Source organism: Gorilla gorilla, chromosome 16 (assembly GCF_029281585.2).
Source record: "Gorilla gorilla gorilla isolate KB3781 chromosome 16, NHGRI_mGorGor1-v2.1_pri, whole genome shotgun sequence".
NCBI lineage: Eukaryota > Metazoa > Chordata > Mammalia > Primates > Hominidae > Gorilla > Gorilla gorilla.
Window position 1 is genome coordinate 44,055,695 of NC_073240.2, and position 22,665 is coordinate 44,078,359.

Here is a 22,665-nt window from a genome sequence, read left to right on the forward strand (position 1 = left end):
GGCAACATAGTGAGACCTCACCTTTACAAAAAAATAAAAAAATTAGCCGGGTATAGTGGCACATGCCTGTGGTCCCAGCTACTCAGGAGGCTGAGGCAGGAGAATCGCTTCAGCTCAGGAGGTTGAGGCTGCAGTGAGCCATAATGGTGCCACTGCACTCCAGCCTGGGTGCTCCAGCCTGGGTGACAGAGTGAGATCCTGTCTAAAATAAAATAAAATAAAATATCTAGTATGTTTCAGGACTGGCTGTAAAGCTCTTTTTGCTGCAATGTGGAATATGGCCCTAATTTTATAAGAAAATTCAGTGGAAAGTTAGAGTTCAATTTATTGAAATGCATTCAGTTAGCTTTACTGCCACACTCCCATAGCTTTTATCGAGAAATGTGGCCAAAACTCCAGCTCTTAGAGCCAAAGTAATTAAGTATAAATGTGATGACTTTTATCACCTTTTAATTTCTCCCTGAATGCATTAAGCTTCCAAATGATAAATATATCACTTCCTGCTCTTTATCCCATGCCTTTAATCGTCCCTTATAACCAAGATGATCGTATTGCTTTGGTCTTTCAGATATGCCATCACTAATCATATTTGAACTGTTCTCTCTCACCTGTAATGGCAAGGAAATGAAATCTTATTTCTTTCCTTAATAGTACCTTAAGTATGCAAAGGTGTACCATCTGTTTTCCATGATAATCTCCGGTCTTCTAGCCTGCACTAAGACAGGGCCCTACCAAAATTATTTTTTGATAAGGGGGTGGGGGCAATTAAGAACTGAACCCTCGTCATCGAAGTGCAATAACCTGTTACTCAAGAAGTACAAATGAGCACTGTTTACAGAGAAATAGGAAATGGAAACAAGGATATCAACCTTGAAGGAGCAAAGCACAGCATGTAGGACCTGGGTCATGTATTAGATGAAAATGGCAGCGCAGAAGATGGCACTGGGCAGTTGCCATGGAGCTGTGAGACCTGCTCTGTGGCTCTGTGGCAGATTTGTAAGGGTTATCTGTCTGTGTGTGTGTGTGGGGAGGGGTCTTAAATGGCAAAAAAGGCCCCTTCACAATGAGCACTACAATCTACTCCCTCCATTCTCACACAAGTCAGTCTCCTGGACCAACAGAGAAAAGACAAAAATTTCAGCTGCTTTTGTGGGGATGGACAATCAGAAGACTGCTTTAAAAGACCTCTAGTCGAAATGTTTAATATGAATATTTTATATCTAACTTCCAGTTGCAAAATACAAAGAACAGAGGCATAAGACCAACAATACAATGAAGCCCTCGGGCAAGTCTAAAAGGTAGAGTTGTGCAGGACAACTGTCTCAGTGTCTTCAAAAAAGTCACATATTGAATTAAAGGATCTCTTTGATATTAAAGGAGACACAGAGGACATTGCAACCAGGTGCAATGTTTGGTTCCTAATTAGATCCTGATTTGGACAAACTGACTGTACAGACACAGCCTGTAGCCTTGTCCCCCGCCACTTCATGCTAGCAAAGACTGAACCATCTCAGCCAGGCATCAAGGTCAACATCAACAGTGATAAGTCGTATTGACAGCAGGTACCCTTGATATTATGTGAGCAGGAAGCACTACTTTTATTGTCTTCCTCCCCAAAATACATACTTCTAGTATGATCATGAGAACAATAACAGGCAAATCGCAATTGAGGGACTTCCTAGAGCAGCGTCCAGGCCACAACACAGGCTCAGGAAGCCCAGAAAGAACTCAGCAGTCTTATCAAGTTAACGAGATGAGATCACAATTGAGGGAAGCTAAGATGGCTGAAATTTGCAGGATGGAGTGTATGGAGGGGGGAGAGCTGAACAGAGAGAGTATTCCAGAGATCTGTAGAGGGGTCTTTCAAGTCTTTGGCTGAGTGGTAATCTGTGCAAGCATGGGGATGAAATTCCAGGAGGCCAGATAAAGCAGTAGAGTGGAGAAGCCTCATAATACATAGGGCATTTGGTAAGAGTCTTCAGAAGAGGCATGACTTAGTAGTGGGGCTAAATTAAGCTTAGGGTAAAGACTGCTCTGGAGCCATCATAACAAAGGTTAAAAGCAAACCTCAAGGAGTTTGAGACCAGCCTGGCCAACATGGCGAAATCCTGCCTCTACTAAAAGAACAAAAATTAGCCGGGCGTTGTGTTGGGTGCCTGTACTCCCAGCTACTCAGGAGGCTGAGGCAGGAGAATAGCTTGAACCTGGTAGGCGGAGGTTGCAGTGAGCTGAGATTGTGCTGCTGCACTATAGCCTGGGCGACAAGAGCGAGACTCTGTCTCAAAAAAAAAAAAGCAAACCTCCAAAAGCTCAAATTAATCTGCAAGGAATTTGTTATTGCTGTACCACACAAAGTCCTTTAAAGGAATAAAACAAAATCCAGTTATCAACAGCATAACACAATAAAAAATGGGCAAGCATGCAAAGAAACAGAAAAATATGACCCATAGCCAGTAGAAAAATTAATCAATAGAACCAGATTCAGAAATGCCAGAGACAATGAAATTAGCACCGAGTGACGAATCATCCATACTCCAAACCTCAGCATGATGTAATATACCCACATAACACACCTGCACAGGTACCCCCGAATCTAAAATAGAAGTTGAAATTATTTTTTAAAAAGCTGACCTCAAAAAAAAAAAAAAAGCAGACAGGGACCTCAAAGAGCTATTTTAAATATTACAAATATGCTCAAAATGCCCAAAGGGAGTTATAGAAAAACAAGAACATAATGAGAAGAGAAATGGAAGGTAAAAAAAAAAAAAGACTCAGTGGAACTTCTAAAGATGAAAAATACACACTGGTCCAAGTGCAGTGGTGTTTATAACTAATTCATCACAACAAGTTACAGATTTCTTTGTTCCTTTTCCATTCCCACTGCTTCACTTGACTAGCCTTAAAAAATAAACAAAAATAAAACTATATACATATGCATACAAAAGACAAATACAATAGGTGAAACCAAAACCATACTGAATAAAATACTGCACAAAGATAATAATATAATTTTTTTGCAAAAACACATCTAACTACAGTGCTACATATTAAACACATTAAAATGTTTCCCTATCATGCAGAGAGGTGAATGGAAGTGGGCTATGAGATAAAAGGGGGAAATTAATTAATTAATTTTAATAAGAAGGGCCTTTTACAAAGAGGGGCCTGAGCAGACCAGTTATGGTAAGTGCCATGAAATGAGGAATATAGTTAACTCTAAACATTCCAAGAAAGAAAGGAAATAAAAGGGAAAAAAAGTGGGAGAGAGGGGAACTGAAGTTTCAGGGATAGCTAGAAACAACTTTTTTATTTATTTTTATTTTTCGAGACAGAGTCTTGCTCTGTCGCCCAGGCTGGAGTGGCCCGATTTCAGCTCACTGCAAGCTCCACTTCCCAGGTTCATGCCATTCTCCTGCCTCAGCCTCCTGATTAGCTGGGACTACAGGCACCCACCACCACGCCCAGCTAATTTTTTGTATTTTTAGTACAGACGGGGTTTCACCGTGTTAGTCAAGTTGGTCTCGATCTCCTGACCTGGTGATTCCCCTGCCTCGGCCTCCCAAAGTGCTGGGATTACAGGCATGAGCCACTGCACCTGGCCGAAACAACTTTTGAATAAGACCCAGCCAAAGCCCTGGAGCCCAAGAGGCAGAGATTAAAACAGTACCAGACTAATTATAATAGCTAACATTTAGATAAAACTTATGGGCCAGACATCTTTCTATCTACTCTCCATGTATTAGTCAACAACCTTACGAGGGAACATTCCGTACTATCTTATGTCAATGGAAATCAATGGAAAATAAGAAAGGTTTGTGTTTAGTCCAGGGCACTGCACAAAAGAGTTTGAACTGGGATCTAAGAAAAGGCAGGGGTATGCACCAGGGCCTTGGCTGCGGTTCCTTCTTTGAGACTTAAGGGTAAAAACAATGAGAACAAGAGTTATAGTATTGAAATGAAGATGAGATACGTTTTAAAGGCCCCTACATAATTGAGTTAGAAAAATCTTAGACAATATCTAGCTCAGGGGTTTTCAAAAAAGTATTAAGCAGAGGGCCCTATATGCAGACCAATCATAAGTGAGGATTTGATGTATAAAAGACATGCAAGTTGGGTTGCTTTAGTTTAACAGGAGGGCCCAGTCCCAGTCCCAACCAGGCAGCCTCCCATTGCCCACACCTTTTCCTACCTCCCCTTCCCCTTACAGCCCCTGGGACCTTGGACCTTATTTTACAGAAGACGGATGATGCTGTACACCTGCTTACGGTCACACATTAGTACCTCCCAAACCTCAGCCCAAGTCATTGCTGTCCCCTACCCCACTTCCAACCCCAGGCAGTTATGGACAAGAATAGACCAGGCATATTCCCAGGATGCCTGGCTTCTTCTCAAATAATTTTCTTGAGATATAATTCGCATACCATAAAGTTCAGCCTTGTAAAGTGGACAGTTCAGTGGTTTGTAATACAGTCACAGGTTGTACAACAATCTCTACTTTCTAACACCAAAACATTTTCACCTCAAAAGGAAACCTCATTACATTAGCAGTCACTCCCAACTATCCCCTCCTCCCAGCCCTAAGCAACCACACTCTACTTTCTATCTCTATGAATTTGCCTGCTCTGGACATTTCATATGTATGAAATTATACACTATGTGGCTTTTTCACAGCTGGCTTTTGGGGAGTTTTCAGGCAACAGAACATCACTGTCCCCTCTGTTCCCTTGCTATCGTGCAAGGCATCCAGGCTACTTCCCAGACCTCAGCCAAGGGCTGAGGGTTCCAATCTTGTCAAAGAGTGAAAGGCCAGAACAGGAAGAGCCTGAGGGCCTAAAACTTCAGGGTGCCTGGCCCCGGGCACAGAAAGGGTAGGCCAGGGAGTTCTCTAAAATTCTCAAGTAACAGGCAACTAAATGGATGCCAAGGACACAGCACATCCCAAAAACTATAACCTCATCTTTGAGGCATGCAAAGCCTCCTTTTGTGGTTTTTCTATGGGAAGTTGAAGTCAATGTGTCAACGTGTTGAAAGGCCACACTGGGAGGCAGGGCCGTAGAGGGGAGATGCACGTCTGAGTCAGACCAGAGTCCCTTGGTCACTTTAAGCCTGCTTCCTCATCTGTGAAATGGCTATAACGATATATCGACTTTGCAGGTGGTGGTCAGTATTAGTAAAAGTGAAAGTGCCCAGTGTGTTCCTGAGGGACTTGGTGCTGGATTAATGGCAGCTGCTAGCAATGTTCATGAGGTGGTATGGCCTGATGGTTAGCACATGGCTTACAGAGCCAGCCAGACTTGGGTATGAGACTGGCTCCACCACTCAATTTCCTCTTCTGAAAAATGGAGATGATAGGTCCCACCTCATAAGGGCATTTAGGGGATCAGACAAGAGGACCCTAACTGATGCTTCCTGAACACTCACTATAGCCAGGCACTATTCTAAGCACTCTCCAGAATGAAGTCACTCAATTCCTTCAATAATCCTATGAGGTAGGTACCACTACTTTCCCCATTGTACATCTGAGGAAACTGAGGCACAAGTTAAATGACTTGCCCAAGGTTACTCAGCCAATTAATGGTAGGTACGCAACCTCACGCATCTTGCCTCCAGAGTCCACAAGCTTCTCCACTACTCTAGGCTGTCAGGGTTTTAGCACAGTGCCTGGCACAAAGGAAGTCCCCAATAAACATTAGTTACTATGGCTATGAAATAATAACATATATATTTTCAAAAAACATGCTTTGGGAACTGTTTGAGGTTAAGGAGTTTGACTAAATCTTTAATTTTAACTTTGGTTGAAGACAGAAGCTGGGTCTTACCCATCTTGTATCCAAGAGCTCTTGGAACACAGTGAGTGCCTGATGTAGAATAAGGACTCAGTAAGTATTGCTGTGAAGGGATGAGTTTTTCAAACTGCTGTATTTCTTAATTTATAACGTGGTAGCCCTTTGGGGGAAGGTTAGTGCTGATTGAGCTACAGGGGACTGGGCCACGTTTGACCTACTTTGACCAACCCTTTGTTTTCCAGGCCACTAAAGGGCCATGATTCTCACAAACATGTTAATTGGTCTACTGTCATTGCATAATCTCCATTCACTGGCTCCACTTCTCTCATCACGCAGTTCCAGACAACCACACCCAAACCTGGCTCACTCCTTCTACACACACATACCTGGCCCATTAGATGCTAGGCTTTTCCACACACTGGAAGGTTCCCTCTCTATCTTATACAAGATCTAGTCTCTACCTGTCCGTCTTGTGCTTGCTTCCTGAAGGACTCAGTCCTCTCACTTCACCCAAATCTTCATGACATGGAGTCTCAAAGCTGTGGAATTCCTTGTTTCTTATACCTGGGCACTCAACTCATCCAACTCAACTCATCCAACTCGAGAGGTGGCTCTGCAGTTGCAGAGGAGTAAGCTTGGGGCTTACTGATCATTCTCATCAACTGTGCAAAGTCACTCTCTCTCGGTGGCAACACCTCCTCGTGCCCTTGGACAGATGCCTGGGGCTCTCTGAGCTTCCTTCAGGGAAGTTGCATTCTTCCAACAGCCCAGAGGTGGGCCTGGCACATATATGCACACGAAATGCAACAAACTTTGTCACACACGAAATTCTACCCGAAGGCCCGAGCCCCCAATAAACACCAAGCTATGGGCAGATCTGGTATTCTTGGATTCCCCTAAAGAGTCCTGTGAGCGAAAACCTTGCTTGGCTTCTCTCCCCAGCTTAACACAATAAATAACCTTCTGATTGCCACCCAAATCAGGATGCGCAAGCCAAGAGGCCGAGAGCAGGCCTGGGTGTGGGGCAGGGCGAGGGTGAGGACCTGGAGCAAGTGCTTGGCCCTGGGTGAGGCAGAAGGCCTCCTCCTTTCACCTCCATGTGTGACTCATTTCCAAGTATCACTCCCCTCATGATTTCCTCCTCATCTCCTCCTCTTGTCACACACAAACCAACTTCCATTTGCCATCTTTTCCCCATATGTATTTTTTAGTTTTTCCTCTACTAATGTAGTATCCATTCCTTATCTGAAAAGCTGACCTCACATTTTCTTCCTTCCCCTAACCCTCTGGCCAGAGTCAGGCTATCAGGCCCTCAACAACTCCAAATTCAAGGTCATTTCCCTTGGGTTGCCATCTTGCTCTGGCCCCATGGCCCACACCACAGCCCTGACTCACGTTTCCCTTCCATGTACACATCTTCATTGAGCCCATTCTCTGTGCTCAGAAAGGACACTAATCAGTTTGTAGTTTCCTAATTACTCAGCCTCTCATCTCATTTCTATCTTGAACCTAGACAGTTCCCAGCCAAGCTCTTAGGAATATGCTGGTAGGTTGCCTAAGCTTAGAAGAAGCAAGGGTGTCAGGCGTCCTGGGACGTGTGACTGTCACTTTGGAACCATGGTCTGACATAAGCCCAGACATGTGCAGTCTGAGGTCCGTGATGAGACACTTTATTTTTTTATTTATTTTTTGAGACGGAGTCTGACTCTTGTCACCCAGACTGGAGTGCAGTGGCGTGATCTTGGCTCATTGCAACCTCTGCCCCCCGGGTTCAAGCAATTCTCCTGCCTCAGCCTCCCGAGTAGCTGGGATTACAGGTGCCTGCCACCGTGCCCTGCTAATTTTTGTATTTTTAGTAGAGACGGGGTTTCACCATCTTGGCCAGGCTGGTCTTGAACTCCTGACCTTGGGATCCACCCGCCTCGGGCTCCCAAAGTGCTGGGATTACAGGTGTGAGCCACCGTGCCTGGCCGAGACATTTCAGAGAGGAAAAGGGCTTCCTTCCAAATGTCCCTTGGTGGGAACTGTGTGGGACTGGGATGGGAATGGTTCAGAAGGCTCATACATGAGTGGCTATACTTCTGACCTTTTCGTGGGGACCTTTCTACCTCCTACCTGTGCACATGACGGCAGCAAAGACCCAGCATTGCCCGTAGCGCACGGGCTGGCAGCCTGTGGCGTTCCACTGCTTCAGGATGGCCACGCTGCCCGTCCACTCCGCAGGGTTGGCGCCGTCTGTGTAATTCTCACTCCAGTTTCCATTGAGCACCCCATTATCATCATTGCTGTTGATCTGAAGAGAAGCCATATAGAGAAGTGTTAGAAACATCCATTTCCTCAAATGCCATGTGTGGGCTGCCTTGGAAGACCCATGGGCCTGAGAAACAGAGGAGATACTTTTGACAGCATTTTACTGTGGACTTCCAGACCTACTGGGGAGGGCTAAGGATGGGGGTTGACTCTTCTGACTTTTGCTCCACTGTGAATTAGCTTATTATTATGTTCCTATCTGCCCCTTACCTGTGTCCTCCCATCCCCTGCAAAGCTGGAGCTTACCTCTGAGAGCTTTAAAAAACACTTCAGAAAAGAGGAAATTTAGAAACAACAAGACCATTTCCCAAACCGGAGCTACACTCACCCTTTCTCAAAACATGCAATTTGGAATTAATAGAGGTGATGACCCACACCCAGCTATTTCAGAGCTCGGTTGAGAAAACTTGTCACCCACATGCTGGCGTCAGTCTCATCCAAGATGGCTTTGCCAGAGGGTCCCTCTTTCACCCACTGCAGGGGGCAACTGTGAGTGGGCAGGGCTCCCGCTGCACAGCTTCCTCCCTCCCCGGGCACGCCAGGGACCTCACCATGGCACACACCACTCTGCTGACGTAGACGGGGCTTCCCCGCAGGGCACAGTCTGTGGCTGGGTCAGTCTGGAAGTGCAGGCTCTTGTCTAGCAGCTTCAGGCAGATGTCTATGATTTTGTCTTCAAACTTCGGGGGGAGAGGCAGAGAGGGAAGGCACCCATGCTTGTCACGTGGGAGTATGTAAAAAGTAATGACTTCCCCCCAACCCTAGTGGAATATAAACTCACTTGGAAGGTAACTGTGTCAAACAGAACAGCCATGAATTTCCTCCCATTCAGGTGCGGGGTTTCAAAACTCTAGGGTCACAATTCACCTGGTGCATATGCCCTGCACACCAAATCCCTCCCCTTCACTCCGAGATAACTATTGCTAATCCTGGGTTGTTTGGGTTTTTCCCCCAGTGAGTCTGACTGATTGAAAAGGCCCTCCTCTCCTCTCAGTCCCCACACTCCTAGAGCCCCAGGGGGTGTTCCTGCCAAAACCACATTGCCCCTGCTTCCACACTCACCTGCTGACCCAGCTTAGCATTGGCAGCTACCGCTGAAGTGAGGGTGCCAACCTGCCATGGCACCCGTGATTCACTGGGGCTCTAGGCTGACTAATTGCATGTGAATTATGAAAATTTCCCACCCAAGGCAGGCTGGCTCCTCCTGGTCCTTCAGACTTGGTGTGAATGCCACTCCCTCTGAGGCCTTCCCCGAGCCTGAGCCTGCTTTAGCGCCACAGCCCTGGGTATGTCCCCTCTCCACGTGAGACTCAGTTACGTGATGTAGTCAAGTCTGTCTTTTCCTGCCTGAGTCTTGGGGCTGTTTCAGTCCAGCTCTCTTCACAACTCTGGACCGTAGGCCTGGCACAGTGCCCAGCACATTGCAGGAACTCTGTACCTCTTTGTAGAATGAGTGTAAATGAATACATTTATTCCCGTGTAACACTGGGCAACACGCAGAATTAGGAGGCTTCTCTGATCAATCTTCCCCAGAGGACAGTTTGATCAGCTCACTTTTCTGTTTTCAAATTTTCAAAGGCCTCCTACAGCCTAGAGAATCAAAGCTCTGACCTCCTTCAGAAGGCACATAAGTTCCTCCCAGATCTGGTCCCAACCTACCTCTCCAGCCTCAAGTTTCAATAATTGCCCTCCGCCCCCATCCCTACCATTTTTTCTCCAGCAACACCAAATTTCTGCAGTGGGCCAAACCGTTTCCCACCCTCGTGTCTTTGCTCATGGCTTCCCTCTGCCTGGGATGTTTTTCCCACTATCCTTCACTTGGCTAACTCAATTCAAACATCTCCTCTCCCAGGAAGCTTCTATGATACTCCCATGCCCAACCAAGAGATCTTCCCCTTGGCTCTCAGAACACTCTGCCCCTGTCTCTCAATCTTTACATATTCCACTGCATGATAAGTGACCTGTTTATGTGTCTGAGTCCGCATTACACTGTAAGATCAGGGACAATGTTGTATTCATTTTCATATCTCTAGCACTTAGCACCCTGCCTGGCACTGAGCAGGCGATCAATATATATTTAATGAAGAAGAAAGACAGAAATGGGCCAGGCGTGATGGTACACACCTGTAATCCCAACACTTTGGGAGGCCGAGACGGGAGGATCATTTGAGCCCAGGAGTTTGAGACCAGCCTGGGCAATATAGTGAGACCACGTCTCTGCAAAAAATAAAAAAATTAGCCAGGCGTGGTGGGGCATGCCTGTAGTCCCAGCTACTCAGGAGGCTGAGGTGGGAGGATCACTTGAGTCCAGGAGGTCAAGGCTGCAATGAGCCATGATCTCACCACTGCCTTCCAGCCTGGGTGACAGAGCAAGACCATGTCTCAAAAACAAAAAACAAGACAACAACAACAAAAGAAAGACAGAAACAGAGGGACCCAGGTCTGAGAAAGCAGCAACCCCTCACTTCTGTTTCTCACAGATGGCAGCCCACTCCTGTCCAGGTCTCTCCATGATGCCCAATCTGCCCATGCTTAGTGAGGATTGGGGATGTGAGTTGGGGCCAGTTGAGGCCGCTATATCTCATCTTGGCTAGAGCCACCCCTGGGCCCAGGCTGGGGCTGGAAGGACACATATGTTGGAGTTCTATTTGGGCAGGTCCAGGAGAGGAATTCATATCAAGCTGAGACAAGGCTCCACGAGGATCCCCAGGGTTTCCTAGCTGACAGCTTTCTGAGAGTCCGAGGGCTGATCCTCTCCCTCCCACAGTGCTCTTGGCACTGGGGCTCAGCATCGAGAGCCTTCTTCCTTGCCTGGCACTGGACTTCCTGAAGTCCCTGCTGCAGGCTGAATTTGAAATGAGAGGCAGGCTTTTAGAAAGGCAAGAGGTGCAGAGCATTGCAATTAATATGACGTTATTTTTACTTATAAAGTAGCGTTTTAGAATGCGTATAGAAAACAAAATGTAGAGGAACATACACCAAGCTGGTGATGGTGCTTGGGATGACCTTCATGTATCCATTTTTGTAATGTCTCTTTGCAAATCTTTTTAAACAAGCATGTATTAATTTTCATAATTAAAAAGATGTATCATCAAAAATATACAGAAATAAAGAGACAGTAGCCATGGGGAGGGAGATGCATTGCTGCTCATCAGCCCTGCTTCTGGCTGAGACATTCAGGGGACAAGTTGTCCTTGGTGTGACAGAATTGATGCTAGGATCAGTCACCAGGGGTTGTGAGCATGAAGTGAGAGAGTGGCAAATGGGACCCCAGTGGAAAAACAGTTTAATGAACCAAAATGCCGGGCATCATCACTGCTGTGGTGGTTGCCATGCCTTCCATCCTCACCCTCATGCTCACTGGAATTCCTGGGTGAGGTGCCTTTAACTGCCCTTACCCTTAGCTCTTGTTGTCCAAATCAGACATGATCAGCAAAGAGACAGGCCCTCCCACTCCCTATGGCTGCTCCTCGGGCAACCTGGGCTCACAACACACATCTTCCTCGTGCCATTTAGTTAGCGTGGGTCAGCAGTTCTAGGTGAAGCTCACACGCGCCCTGCTCCCTCTCCCCACAAGCTCAGGGCCAGGATGGGCCATAAGCAGGGCTGAGACTCACCTGTCCATAGTTCCAGGGACATGGGCGGATCCAGTTCTTGCTGCCTTGGTAGATGAAGCCGTAATCATTCATGACATACTCCTGCCTCTGGGGCTCACTGTCCAAGTAGACAGCATCCTCTAGGAACCAGAGTGGGAGGGCACGAAGCAGAAAAGTCACCTTTCCCTTACTGCCCCATTCTCATCCCCACAGTCCCAGAGGAAACGGCTCTGGAGCAAGGGCCCCTGGCAACACCAAGAGGGGCACGAGGCAGTGGGTCTTAGGGAGTCCATGCTCCCAACACCAGCAACAGGCTCAACATGAACATAAGGTAGAATAATAAAAATTTCCCTTTGGTGGAATTTCTTGGTTTACAAAGCACGTTTACATCCTATTCCCATTTTAAGGTTGAGGAAACAGGCTCAGAGTGATTAAGTAAATTGCCCAAATCACACATCAGCGCAGAGCTGGAAATTGAACACAGCCCATTGATTCCATATTCTGTGCTTTTTCTGCTGTACTAATCTTGGTTGGAAAAGAGCAAACCAGACCTTAAGGGTTGGCATTGACCTCATTATTCCTTTTGTAGGCATTTAATCTAGACAAAGCATTTCATATGTGCACAAAGATTTAGACACTAAGCTGTTCATCTGAGTGCTGTTTATGATTCTGGAAAGCTGGAAACCTGTTATTGGGGAGTAGTTAGATAGCTTCAGTACATCTCCACCACGGAATCCCATACCATAGAGACGTAAGGCAGCAAAATCGTGTACATGGACATGGAAATCTGTATGTGATACATGAAGTCTCAACAGATTATGAACAATGTTTACAGCATGAATTTATATACATATACACATATACGTGCTGCCCATATGAACAGAGCGTTTTGAAGCCAGTTCAAAAATATCTTAACATTAGGTTGGTGCAAAAGTAATTGTGGTTTTTGCCATTGAAAGTAATGGGGCTTACTTGAGGGTGGAGGGTGGGAGGAAGGTAAGTATTGAAAAACTACATGTTGGGGGTGTGGAGAGGATGTGGAGAAATACCAACACTTTTACACTGTTGGTGGGACTGTAAACTAGTTCAACCATTGTGGAAGACAGTGTGGCAATTCCTCAAGGGTCTAGAACTAGAAATACCATTTGACCCAGCCATACCATTACTGGGCATATACCCAAAGGATTATAAATCATGCTGCTATAAAGACACATGCACACGTATGTTTGTTGTGGCACTATCCATAATAGCAAAGACTTGGAACCAACCCAAATGTCCATCAATGATAGACTGGATTAAGAAAATGTGGCACATATACACCATGGAATACTATGCAGCCATAAAAAAGGATGAGTTCATGTCCTTTATAGGGACATGGATGAAGCTGGAAACCATCATTCTGAGCAAACTATTGCAAGGACGTAAGACCAACACCACATGTTCTCACTCATAGGTGGGAATTGAACAATGAGAACACTTGGACACAGGGTGGGGAACATCACACACCAGGGCCTGTCGTGGGGTGGGGGGAAGAGGGGAGGGATAGCATTAGGAGATATACCTAATGTAAATGACAAGTTAATGGGTGCAGCACACCAACATGGCACATGTATACATATGTAACAAACCTGCACGTTGTGCACACGTACCATAGAACTTAAAGTATAATAATAAAAAAAAGAAACCATTACAAAAAAAAAAGAAAAACTGCCTGTTGGGTAGTATGCTTATTACCTGGGTAACAAAATAATGCGTACATCAAACCAAACCTCTGTGGTGTGCAATTTACCTACGTAACAAACCTGTACGTGTACCCCTGAACCTAAAATAAAGGTTACAAATTATCTTTTTAAAGTTAAGAACAAACAAACAAAAGGCCATGGGCACAGACGTCCGCTTCGCAGGGTCCTAGAGCTGTCTGGAAGCTCTGCCTGACCCTGAGGGAAAGGTGCCCTCCTCAGAGGCAGCCTCAGACACAGCCTGATAGGAGGCTGGTGCAGGAGGCCTCGTTGCTGAGATGTATTTTATTGAGGGTTTGGGCCAGTGTGGCGAGAAGCTGCAGGTTCATGGTTGAGACCACACAGCCCCCTCCTCTCAGCCAGGGCCAGCAGTGGCCTGAGCTACACAGTGAGGCTTCCCAGCCAATACCCTCCCGTCCTGCAGCACCACAGGGCACTTCAGCCCCCACCAACCCTAGGCCCAGTGTTGGGTCTCCCGGGGCCTGGGTGTGGCACAAGCTCAAGAGAGAAGGCCCCATCATTAACGCTTTTCTCCCCACTGCTCAGAAGGCCCTGAGAGAGAGAGAGAGAGAGATACGAGACAGAGACAGGGAAAACAGTCGACTGGCCCTCCTGGATCCCATGGCAGAGTCTCTCCACCTGGCTGATGGGTGAGCATTCTCAGCCATTCGGGGACAGGGAAGCGGGAAGTGGTTAGAGGTGTTAGAACCCATCCAGGGCTCTGGGTCCTGATGTGACCCAGGAGGCCCCCTTGGGATAAGGCTGGGGGAGAAGGTAGAAAGAGAGGGAAGATGGGAAGGGGATGGTCCCCTAAGTCAGAAGCCAGACTTGGGAGTCTGACCTCTGCTCAAAGCACAGCAGACCCGTTCTCTACTCCTGACCCCTTCTGCCCACACCATGTCCTTGTGTCTGCCTATGTATCTAGCCCTGTCCCCAACTAGATTTAGAGGTCAGGGCTTGTGAGACAGGTAGTGTGAGATATTCACTGTTACTTTGTCTATAGAAGAAGAAGAAAAAAAAAAACCGGAAACAGCCAAAATGCCCATAGAGGACTAGTTAAAAATATCTGGTGCATCCAAACAGTGGAATAATTGTAGCTGCTAAGAAGAATGCTCCGATAGGAAAATGTGCCCAAAGTTGAATTGTTAAATTAAAAAAAAAAAAAGCTGGAGAATGGTATGTATTACATAATCTCACTTACGGTATGTATTGTAGAATCACACACACACAGAGGCATACGTATTTGATTAAGCTTAGAACACTTTTGTAAAACTACACAAGAAAATGTTAAAGGTGAATGGAATCTGAAAGAATAGAACTGCTGTTGAATGGAGCTTAGAGATTGGGAGGCTTTACTTTTTACTTTATACTTTTCTCTTTCTTTTTTTTTAACCCTTTCCTTCATTCCATAAATACTCAATGCAGTGCATTCGTTCCTTTTATAATGAAAAATACTCTAGTTAACTTAAAATTATATGATGAAGGTAGATGTTATTCACGATCAAACTTAATTGTAACAGTTTTTCTGTTTAAGCAAAGATGATTTGGTTTATAACTTGAAAATTCTAAATAAGTAAATGAATAGCAAGGTTTCCTGCCCTGATTGGTGGTAGTTGGGGCGGATGCTGAGTGCAGGGAATTGAGGAGGCTCTGGGTGGCCCGGGAGCGGGGTCTAGAAACCCTTGAGCCTGTCTCTCTGGCAGCACTGACAGAAGAGAAAGGAGGGCACCGCCTGGGCACCCTGCCTTACCTGGGCACCAGGGATTGAAAAGCAGGATGAACTCCCCTAGCTGGTAGGCCGTCACAGACCCCTGGAAGGAGTCGATGTGGATTTTCAAGAGGTACCGACCCACGGCCGCCGTGGGAGGAGCGCACAAGCTCACCTCTGTGGAGGTGGCCCCATTGGTCTCCAGCCAGGCAATCCAGGGGCTGGGGCTGTGATGGCGTGCCAGGCTGAACACAGCCCGAGTCCCCAAGGCCAGGTCTGGCAGCGGTCCTAGGAGGGAAGTAAAGCTGAGGCCCTCCATGGCGACCTCCAAACCCCCGAAAATCCCCTCCCAGAAACACACAGTTAGCCCCTGTGAGCCAGCTGGGGTTCTTACCAGTCTCAACCACGAAGATGATGTTGTCCAGGCCTGGCTGGAAGCCCCGGTTCCTGAAGTACAGGGTGAGGCTGAAGGCCTGGCCCCGGCGAACAAGCAGGTGGTCCACAGTGATCTCCTCCGTGTGGTGCCGCACATTATTTCTGGAGCTCTGGAGGTCTGTGAGGGCCACTTCTAGCCCTGCAATGGGGCAGCCAGGGTTAGACAAAATAGTGGGGTTGTGGAGCCAATCCTGTCTACCACTTACTAGTTCTGCAAACTTGAGAAAGTAACTTAGCCTGAGCCTCAGTTTCCATATCAGTAAAATAGAGTCCATAAGATCAGCCTGCCAGGATGAGGATAAGGATGAGGATTTAATGAGGTTCCATGCATGCACGTTCCTCTTTTTTCCTTCCTCTCCTATCTCTCTGACCCTCTATCTTCTTCTCCCTTACACCCTCCTGGAGGGGCATGGTTTTCTGCCTCTGTCCAAGTCCTTCTGTAGACCTGGCCAAGTTTGATTGCTCCCTTCAGCCTCACATGGCTTCAGATTCACCCCAGCATCTGCTTTCTTGGACTCAAGTTAACAGTCTCACTTGCCCCTGTACTAGCCTCCAGGTGTGGGGAGCTGCTCCCTGGTTTAGTTGCCCTGGGTTTAACTTTCCTTGGGCTAGATGCTCTTCCTTTTTTTTTTTTTTTTTTTTTTTTTTTTGAGACAGAGTCTCACACTGTTGCCCAGGCTGCTGTGCAGTGGCACGATCTCGGCTCACTGCAAGCTCCGCCTCCCGGGTTCACGCCATTCTCCTGCCTCAGCCTCCCGAGTAGCTGGGGCTACAGGCGCCCGCCACCATGCCTGGCTAATTTTTTGTAGTTTTAGTAAAGACAGGGTTTCACCGTGTTAGCCAGAATGGTCTGGATCTCCTGACCTCGTGATCCGCCTGCCTCGGCCTCCCAAAGTGCTGGGATTACAGGCGTGAGCCACCGTGCCCGGCTGCTAGCTGCTCTTCTTTTAGCCATCTGCTGGCTCTCTGACCACCACAGGCCATGTGCTCAGTGCCCTGGGAGCTTGGATGCTGACAACAGTCAAAGAAAGTTTCATTCCCAACCTTCTGGAGCCTCTGCTAAAACACAGACTGACCTCACTAGTCTCCAAGTGTGTCTCTGCCAGAAGGGTCTGTTTTTTATTTTTCCTTGTTTGACCATGGTTCTGCCATGGTCCGAGTCACCTGGTGGGCTCACAGCCTTTAAATCACAATTGGCTCACCCATCTCCTTCCCAGCCCATGCCCATTCACCTGTCACTAACTCTCTTCATGCCTTCCATTAAAACATCTCTGGTGTCTATCCATCCCTTTCCACATTCACATAATTCCAACGTCTTCTCCTCATACCTAGTCACCATAATGGCCTCCATGAGGTCTCCTGCCTCCTGTATCTCTCCCCATCTCCCATCTCTTAATGCATTATCAGATTACCTTTCCTCAAGACAATTTAATCATGCCATTCTTTTGCTTTACAAGTTCTGAGATCTCCTACAGTCTACCATATAAAAGGCACATTCCTTAACTTGACACAGCTCTTCATACTTGGCCTTAGCTTATTCTTGCATTCTCACTTCTCATCATTCCCAGCATTGGCCCTCTCCTCTAGCCAATCTATCCCCAAACAAATCCCTGTCTTTGTATTTGCTGTTATAGCCCCAACTCAAGGGCCCCTCACTCTCTAACCAAATTCCACCTGTCCTCCAATACCTACCTGCTCCGTGAAGGCTGCCTCAATTGGCCCACCCTTCTTTCCATCACCTGCTGAGCTATACACTTACCTGAATCACTCATCTGCTTAATTGACAACTTAATTTACATGCCGGGTTCATTTGTTCATTCATATCAACAGACCTACTAGTGTAAGGATTAGGATGAGGTGTTCAGATGTTTTTCTTAGCTACTTTTTTATTTGTCTGTCTTTTGCCTCTAGATATAAGCCAATGAGTACAGAGACCTAGCTGCTTTGTCTTGGTTGTATTTAGACTTTTTCAAAGTGAATCAGCGCATTCAACAGAATCCAACATTCTTTCATGATAAAAATATTCAACAAACTAAGAATAGAAGGGGACTTCCAGCCAGGCACGGTGGCTCATGCCTATAATTCCAGCACTTTGGGAGGCCGAGGCAGGTGGATCACAAGGTCAGGAGTTCAAGACCAGCCTGGCTAAGATGGTGAAACCCCATCTCTACTAAAAATACAAAAGTTAGCCGGGCGTGGTGGTGGGCCCCTGTAATCCCAGCTACTCTGGAGGCTGAGGCAGAGAACTGCTTGAACCCAGGAGGTGGAGGTTGCAGTGAGCCAAGATCGCACCACTGCCCTCCAAAGCCCACAGGCAATCCCATACTTAATAGTAAAAGATTGGATGCTTTCTTGCTAAGATAAGGAACAAGACAAGAATGTCTGCTGTTGTCACATCTATTTAACATTCTACTAGAGGTTCTAGCTAGGGCTATTAGGCAAAAAGAAAAAAAAAGAAAGAAAGAAAAAGAAAATAAATCAAAGACATACAGATTGGAAAGAAGTAAAATTGTTTCTATTTACATGTGACATAATCTTGTATATAGAAAATCCCAAGGAACCCGCCAAAAAATATAATTAATAAATGAATTCAGCAAGGTTGCAGGACACAATATCAATATACAAAAACCAATTGTATTTTTACACATTTGCAAGGAGTAACCTGAAAATAAAATTAAGAAAATAATTCCATTTATAACAGCATCAAAAAGAATGACTTAGTAAATTTAACGAAAGTGCAAAACCTATATCACAAAACATCACTGAAAGAAATTAAAGAAGACCTAAATAAATGAAAAGACATTCCATGTTCATGGATTGGAAGGCAATATCATTAAGATAACAAGTTTTTCTACAGATTCAACACAATCCCTAACAAAATCCCAACAGCCATTTTGTAGAAATTGACAAGTGGATCCTAAAATTCATATGGAAATACAAGGGATCCATACTAGCCAAACAGTATTGAAAAGTAAATACAAAATTAGAGGAGTGGCACTTCTTGATCAAGGCAATGTGGTAGTGGCATAAAGATAGACATATAGATCAGTGGAATAGAACTGAGAGTCTAGCAATAAACTCACATTTACAGTCAATTGATCTTTGACAAGGGTGCCAAGACAATTCAATGGGGGAAAGAATGCTCTTTTCAAAAAGTGGTGCTGGGACAAGTGGATATCCACATGTAAAAGAATGAAGTTGGATGCATAACTCACACCATTTATTAAAAATTAACTCAAAATGGATCAAAGACCTAAACATAAAAGCTAAAGCTATGAAACTCCTAGAAGAAAACATAGAGGTAAGTCTTTGTGATCTTAGACTAGGCAACAGCTTCTCAGATATGACAGCAGAAGTACAAACAGTGAGAGAAAAACCAAATGAATTGGACCTCATCAAAATTAATAACTTTTTGTCTTCAAGAACATCATCAAGAAAGTGAAGAGAAAACCCATAGAATGTTAGGAAATGTTTGTAAATCCTATATCTGGCAAGGGACTTATATCCAGAATACTTTTTTAAAAATTCATATAACTCTACAGTAAAAGAGACAACTCAAATTTAAAATGGGCAACTGACCTGAATACACATTTCTCCAAAGGAGATACGCAAAAGGCTAATAAATACACGAAAAGATGCTCAACATCATTTGTCCTAGGGAAACACAAATGAGATACCATCTCGTATCTCCTAGGATGACTATAATAACAAGTGTTAGTGGGGATGCAGAGAAATTGGAATCCTCATACATTGCTCATGGGGTTGTAAAATGGTGCAGCACTTTGGAAAACAGTCTGGAAGTTCCTCAAGACATTCAACAAAGAGTTACCATATGACCTAACAATTCAATCCTCAGGTATATACCCAAGATAAATGAAAACATGTTCACATAATACCTGAAAAATGATAGCATAATATCATAATATCATAATAGCCAAAAAGTAGAAACAACACAATTGTCCATCTACTGAAGAATAGATAAACAAAATGATATATCATACAAAGGAATATCATCCAACTATAAAAAAAAAGAATGCTGAACATACTAAATATGGATGAACCTTGAAAATATTGTGCTAAGTGAAAGCAGTCAGACATAAAAAGACATATATTATATGATTATATTTATATGAAATGTCCAGAATAGGCAAATTCATAGAGACAGAAAGTAGATTTAGGGTTTGCTAGGAGCTAAAGAAAGGTGGAATGGGACGTGACTGCCAATGTGTATGGGATTTCTTTTTGAGGTAATGAAATGTTCTGAAACTAGATAGTGGCGATACTCGCAAAATTTTGTGAATATATGAAAAACCACTGAATTGTGGACTTTATAAAGCTGAACTTGATGGTATATGAATTATATCTCAATAAAAGTTGTTATAAACAAATATGAACCAAATTGACTGTGCCAAAATACCCTAATAAGTATTACACTTTATGTTAAATCTCTTTGAGTGCTTTTGATTACTTTAACACACATCTGTTTCATAAACTAGTTTTTTATTATTATAAAAGAAATTAAGCATAATGATCAGCATATTGTAGGTACTCAGATTTGCTAGGTTGAATAGAATTCTCTATCTTTTGCAAAATCACCCTGTACTTATTTCAGATTTCAGATTTAATCAACATCTTATTGAGGGCCTATCTACTATGTGCCAGGCACTGTGCCAGGTATGCTAGGACAGTTATCTCATTTAATCTTCATCGCATCCTTGCAGGGACAAAATGTCATGTCATCCACACTTGGAGATGAGAAAATCAATGTTCAGGTGGGTTAAATATCTTGTCTAAGGTTAAACCAGGATTCCTGAGCCCAGTCCAGTGCTCTTCCCATCACTCCCAACAGCTGTTGCCCACTGTTGGCTTTCACTCATGATCAAAAAAATGTCTACACCCACTGCCAGCTAAGAAAGCACTTGGCTTTTACCTAACAGTGGAAAAAGAAGCTCGCCCCCTTTGGAGACCAATTTATTAGACAGCACTAACTGGCTACAGTTCAGGTTGGGCACATGACGCAGGCTACTCAGCAGGCATGGCAGCATCTGCCTGGCAGCAAGCGCTGGGACAAAATTCCATCCTCTAGAGACATCCTGGGCCATGTTAATCTCTGCCTAAGACAGGGATGACTCTTCAGCCCAGGTGCCATCTATTCAAATAGGAGGTTCATTGACTACTGGGCATATTTGTTTTCCTTGAGGTGAGAGGAGAATGGGGTGAGATGATCAGGAAATAAACAGAAGATTGTAGAAAGAACTTTTAAAGTAAGTGATCTTAGTAGTTATCCTAGAGAGACACTCCCACATGAGCACACAGAGGCATGGATAAGTATGTTCCTTGCAATATTGCTTGTGTAACTGGAAAATTGAAAACAACCTAAATGCCCATCAATAGGGGACAGGATTAGAAATTACTTGCACTGATACTATGAGAAATATTGAGGTAGATCTATAGGTACTGACTGGCATGGACAGAGCTCCCAGACATACTGTGGAGTGAAAAAAATCAAGTTGTAGAAATATACATACAATATGATGATACCATGGATATACCAAAAAGGACCACACATGCTAATCCTATGTATTACATTGAGTAAATGTATGTCTGAGTGTAAATGTGCAGACAAAAGACAGGTAACAGTGTTTACTCTGGAGATGAGGCTGCCATTGGGGATGGCGGGCAGAGGACTATAGCTTTATCTGTAATTATTGATTTATTTTACTCCAACTATGTATTCCCATATTTCTTGTGCAATTAAAAGTTATGAAAATTTTAAAACAAAAATTTAAACACAAAAAGTAATAAATAAAGGTAAGGTTGTTACAGTTGTAGAGGAAGTTGAAAGCTTATTCTTCTAAATGATTTCAACTAACGATTTAATCTTCACAGCAGCTCTTTCCAGAGAGAGGGTGATGATATAGAGAGAAGGTTGGTGATGGGAAGATTAGCTAAGATCAGTAATAGACCTTCTGAAATGGAGGAAGAAGAGAAGATATGAAGATTCAGAGAACTTAAGAGCTGGAAGACAATTTCAAGATTGTCTGGTCCAATCCCTCCTTTTTCAGGCAAAGGGGTTGGAAACTAGAGGCGAAGTGACTTGTCCAATGTCAAAGGGTCAGCTAGTAGCAGAGAAGGACAGAAACCCTGACCCCCTCATCTCTGGCCCTGCCCTGTCCCACCTGGCTATGGAGGCAGGCATGTTAGCAAGCAGCTGTGTTGCTGTGTTTACCTGTCTGCCTCTACGCTGTCTCCTGGTTCTCAAGCCACCAATGAATACTGAGGTTTCTGGGATTCTTGCTTTTCCTGCCTCAGTTCTGTATTTACTTCTTTATTTCTCTGAATCCACCCTCCACCCCTCGACTTCCTACAGTCTCTCTCTGTCCTCCTTATCCCTGAACTCCAGTGGCCACAGGAGCTTTCCCTACCTTGGGCCATGGTAGCTGCCTCCGGTTCCTGGGATGCTCCCCACAGAACAGCTGGGCGGTCTGGAGCTTCAGCAAACTGGTGCCAGAGTGTCTACTTCCCCTTCCATTGGAAGCCTCCAGGAGAACTGAAGGCGGGGCTGGACTGCTGCACTGTCACCTGATTACCGAGCAGATCACAACTGGTTTGCTCACTTGCCCTCAGGTTTTTCTTGGCGGTGTTGCTGAATTGAGAGGAGGTGTGGAGGCTGATGAACTGTCACAGCCTTGTGCCGTGTGGGCCTTTGATAGCTCTTGAGCAATAGGGCATTCCCAGGCAGGTGCTGTGCTGTGGTGGAGAAGTCAGGAGGGAGAAGCGAGCTGATGGGCCCGCCAGAGGGATGCAGGGGGCTGCTGGAAGGAGCATCAGGGTCCCAAGACTCTGCTCACAGCTTAAAGCACCTCATTGAGCTGAGAACCCTGCTAGGTAACCAAGGCCTCTCTTTTATCCTGAAAAGTCACTTCCTGAACATTAAATGCAAACAGAACCCTCTCTGTCTGGATCTCCTTCGGTATGATTTCACTGTATTTAGCTTTGGCAGTGGCATTGTCTTGCATGAGACCTGGCAGGTCCAGGACAAATCACAAATAAAAGCAAATAATCACAAATAAAATAGAGGAAGAAAAATT

General features: G+C 45.0%; 1 protein-coding gene across 3 annotated transcripts in view; it reads right to left on the reverse strand.

The window, feature by feature from the left end:
* The window catches only part of TGM5 (transglutaminase 5), a 34,605-nt gene extending 12,287 nt beyond the window's left edge, over positions 1-22,318 (reverse strand). Inside the window, exons 1-6 of one of the 3 annotated variants that reach the window (XR_010130979.1) lie at positions 22,000-22,104; positions 15,534-15,713; positions 15,182-15,427; positions 11,714-11,832; positions 8,648-8,776; positions 7,902-8,079 (exon numbers count right to left, since the gene is read on the reverse strand). Coding sequence is in view for 2 of the 3 variants with exons in the window: in XM_004056070.5 (XP_004056118.1) it covers positions 7,902-8,079; positions 8,648-8,776; positions 11,714-11,832; positions 15,182-15,427; positions 15,534-15,713; positions 22,000-22,009 (862 nt within the window). In the remaining variant the exon portion in view is untranslated. Of the gene's footprint in view, positions 1-7,901; positions 8,080-8,647; positions 8,777-11,713; positions 11,833-15,181; positions 15,428-15,533; positions 15,714-21,999 lie in introns of all 3 variants that reach the window. The other 2 variants (XM_004056070.5, XM_004056071.5) reach the window with 2 other exon arrangements.
* Between the last annotated feature and the right edge of the window lie 347 nt (positions 22,319-22,665).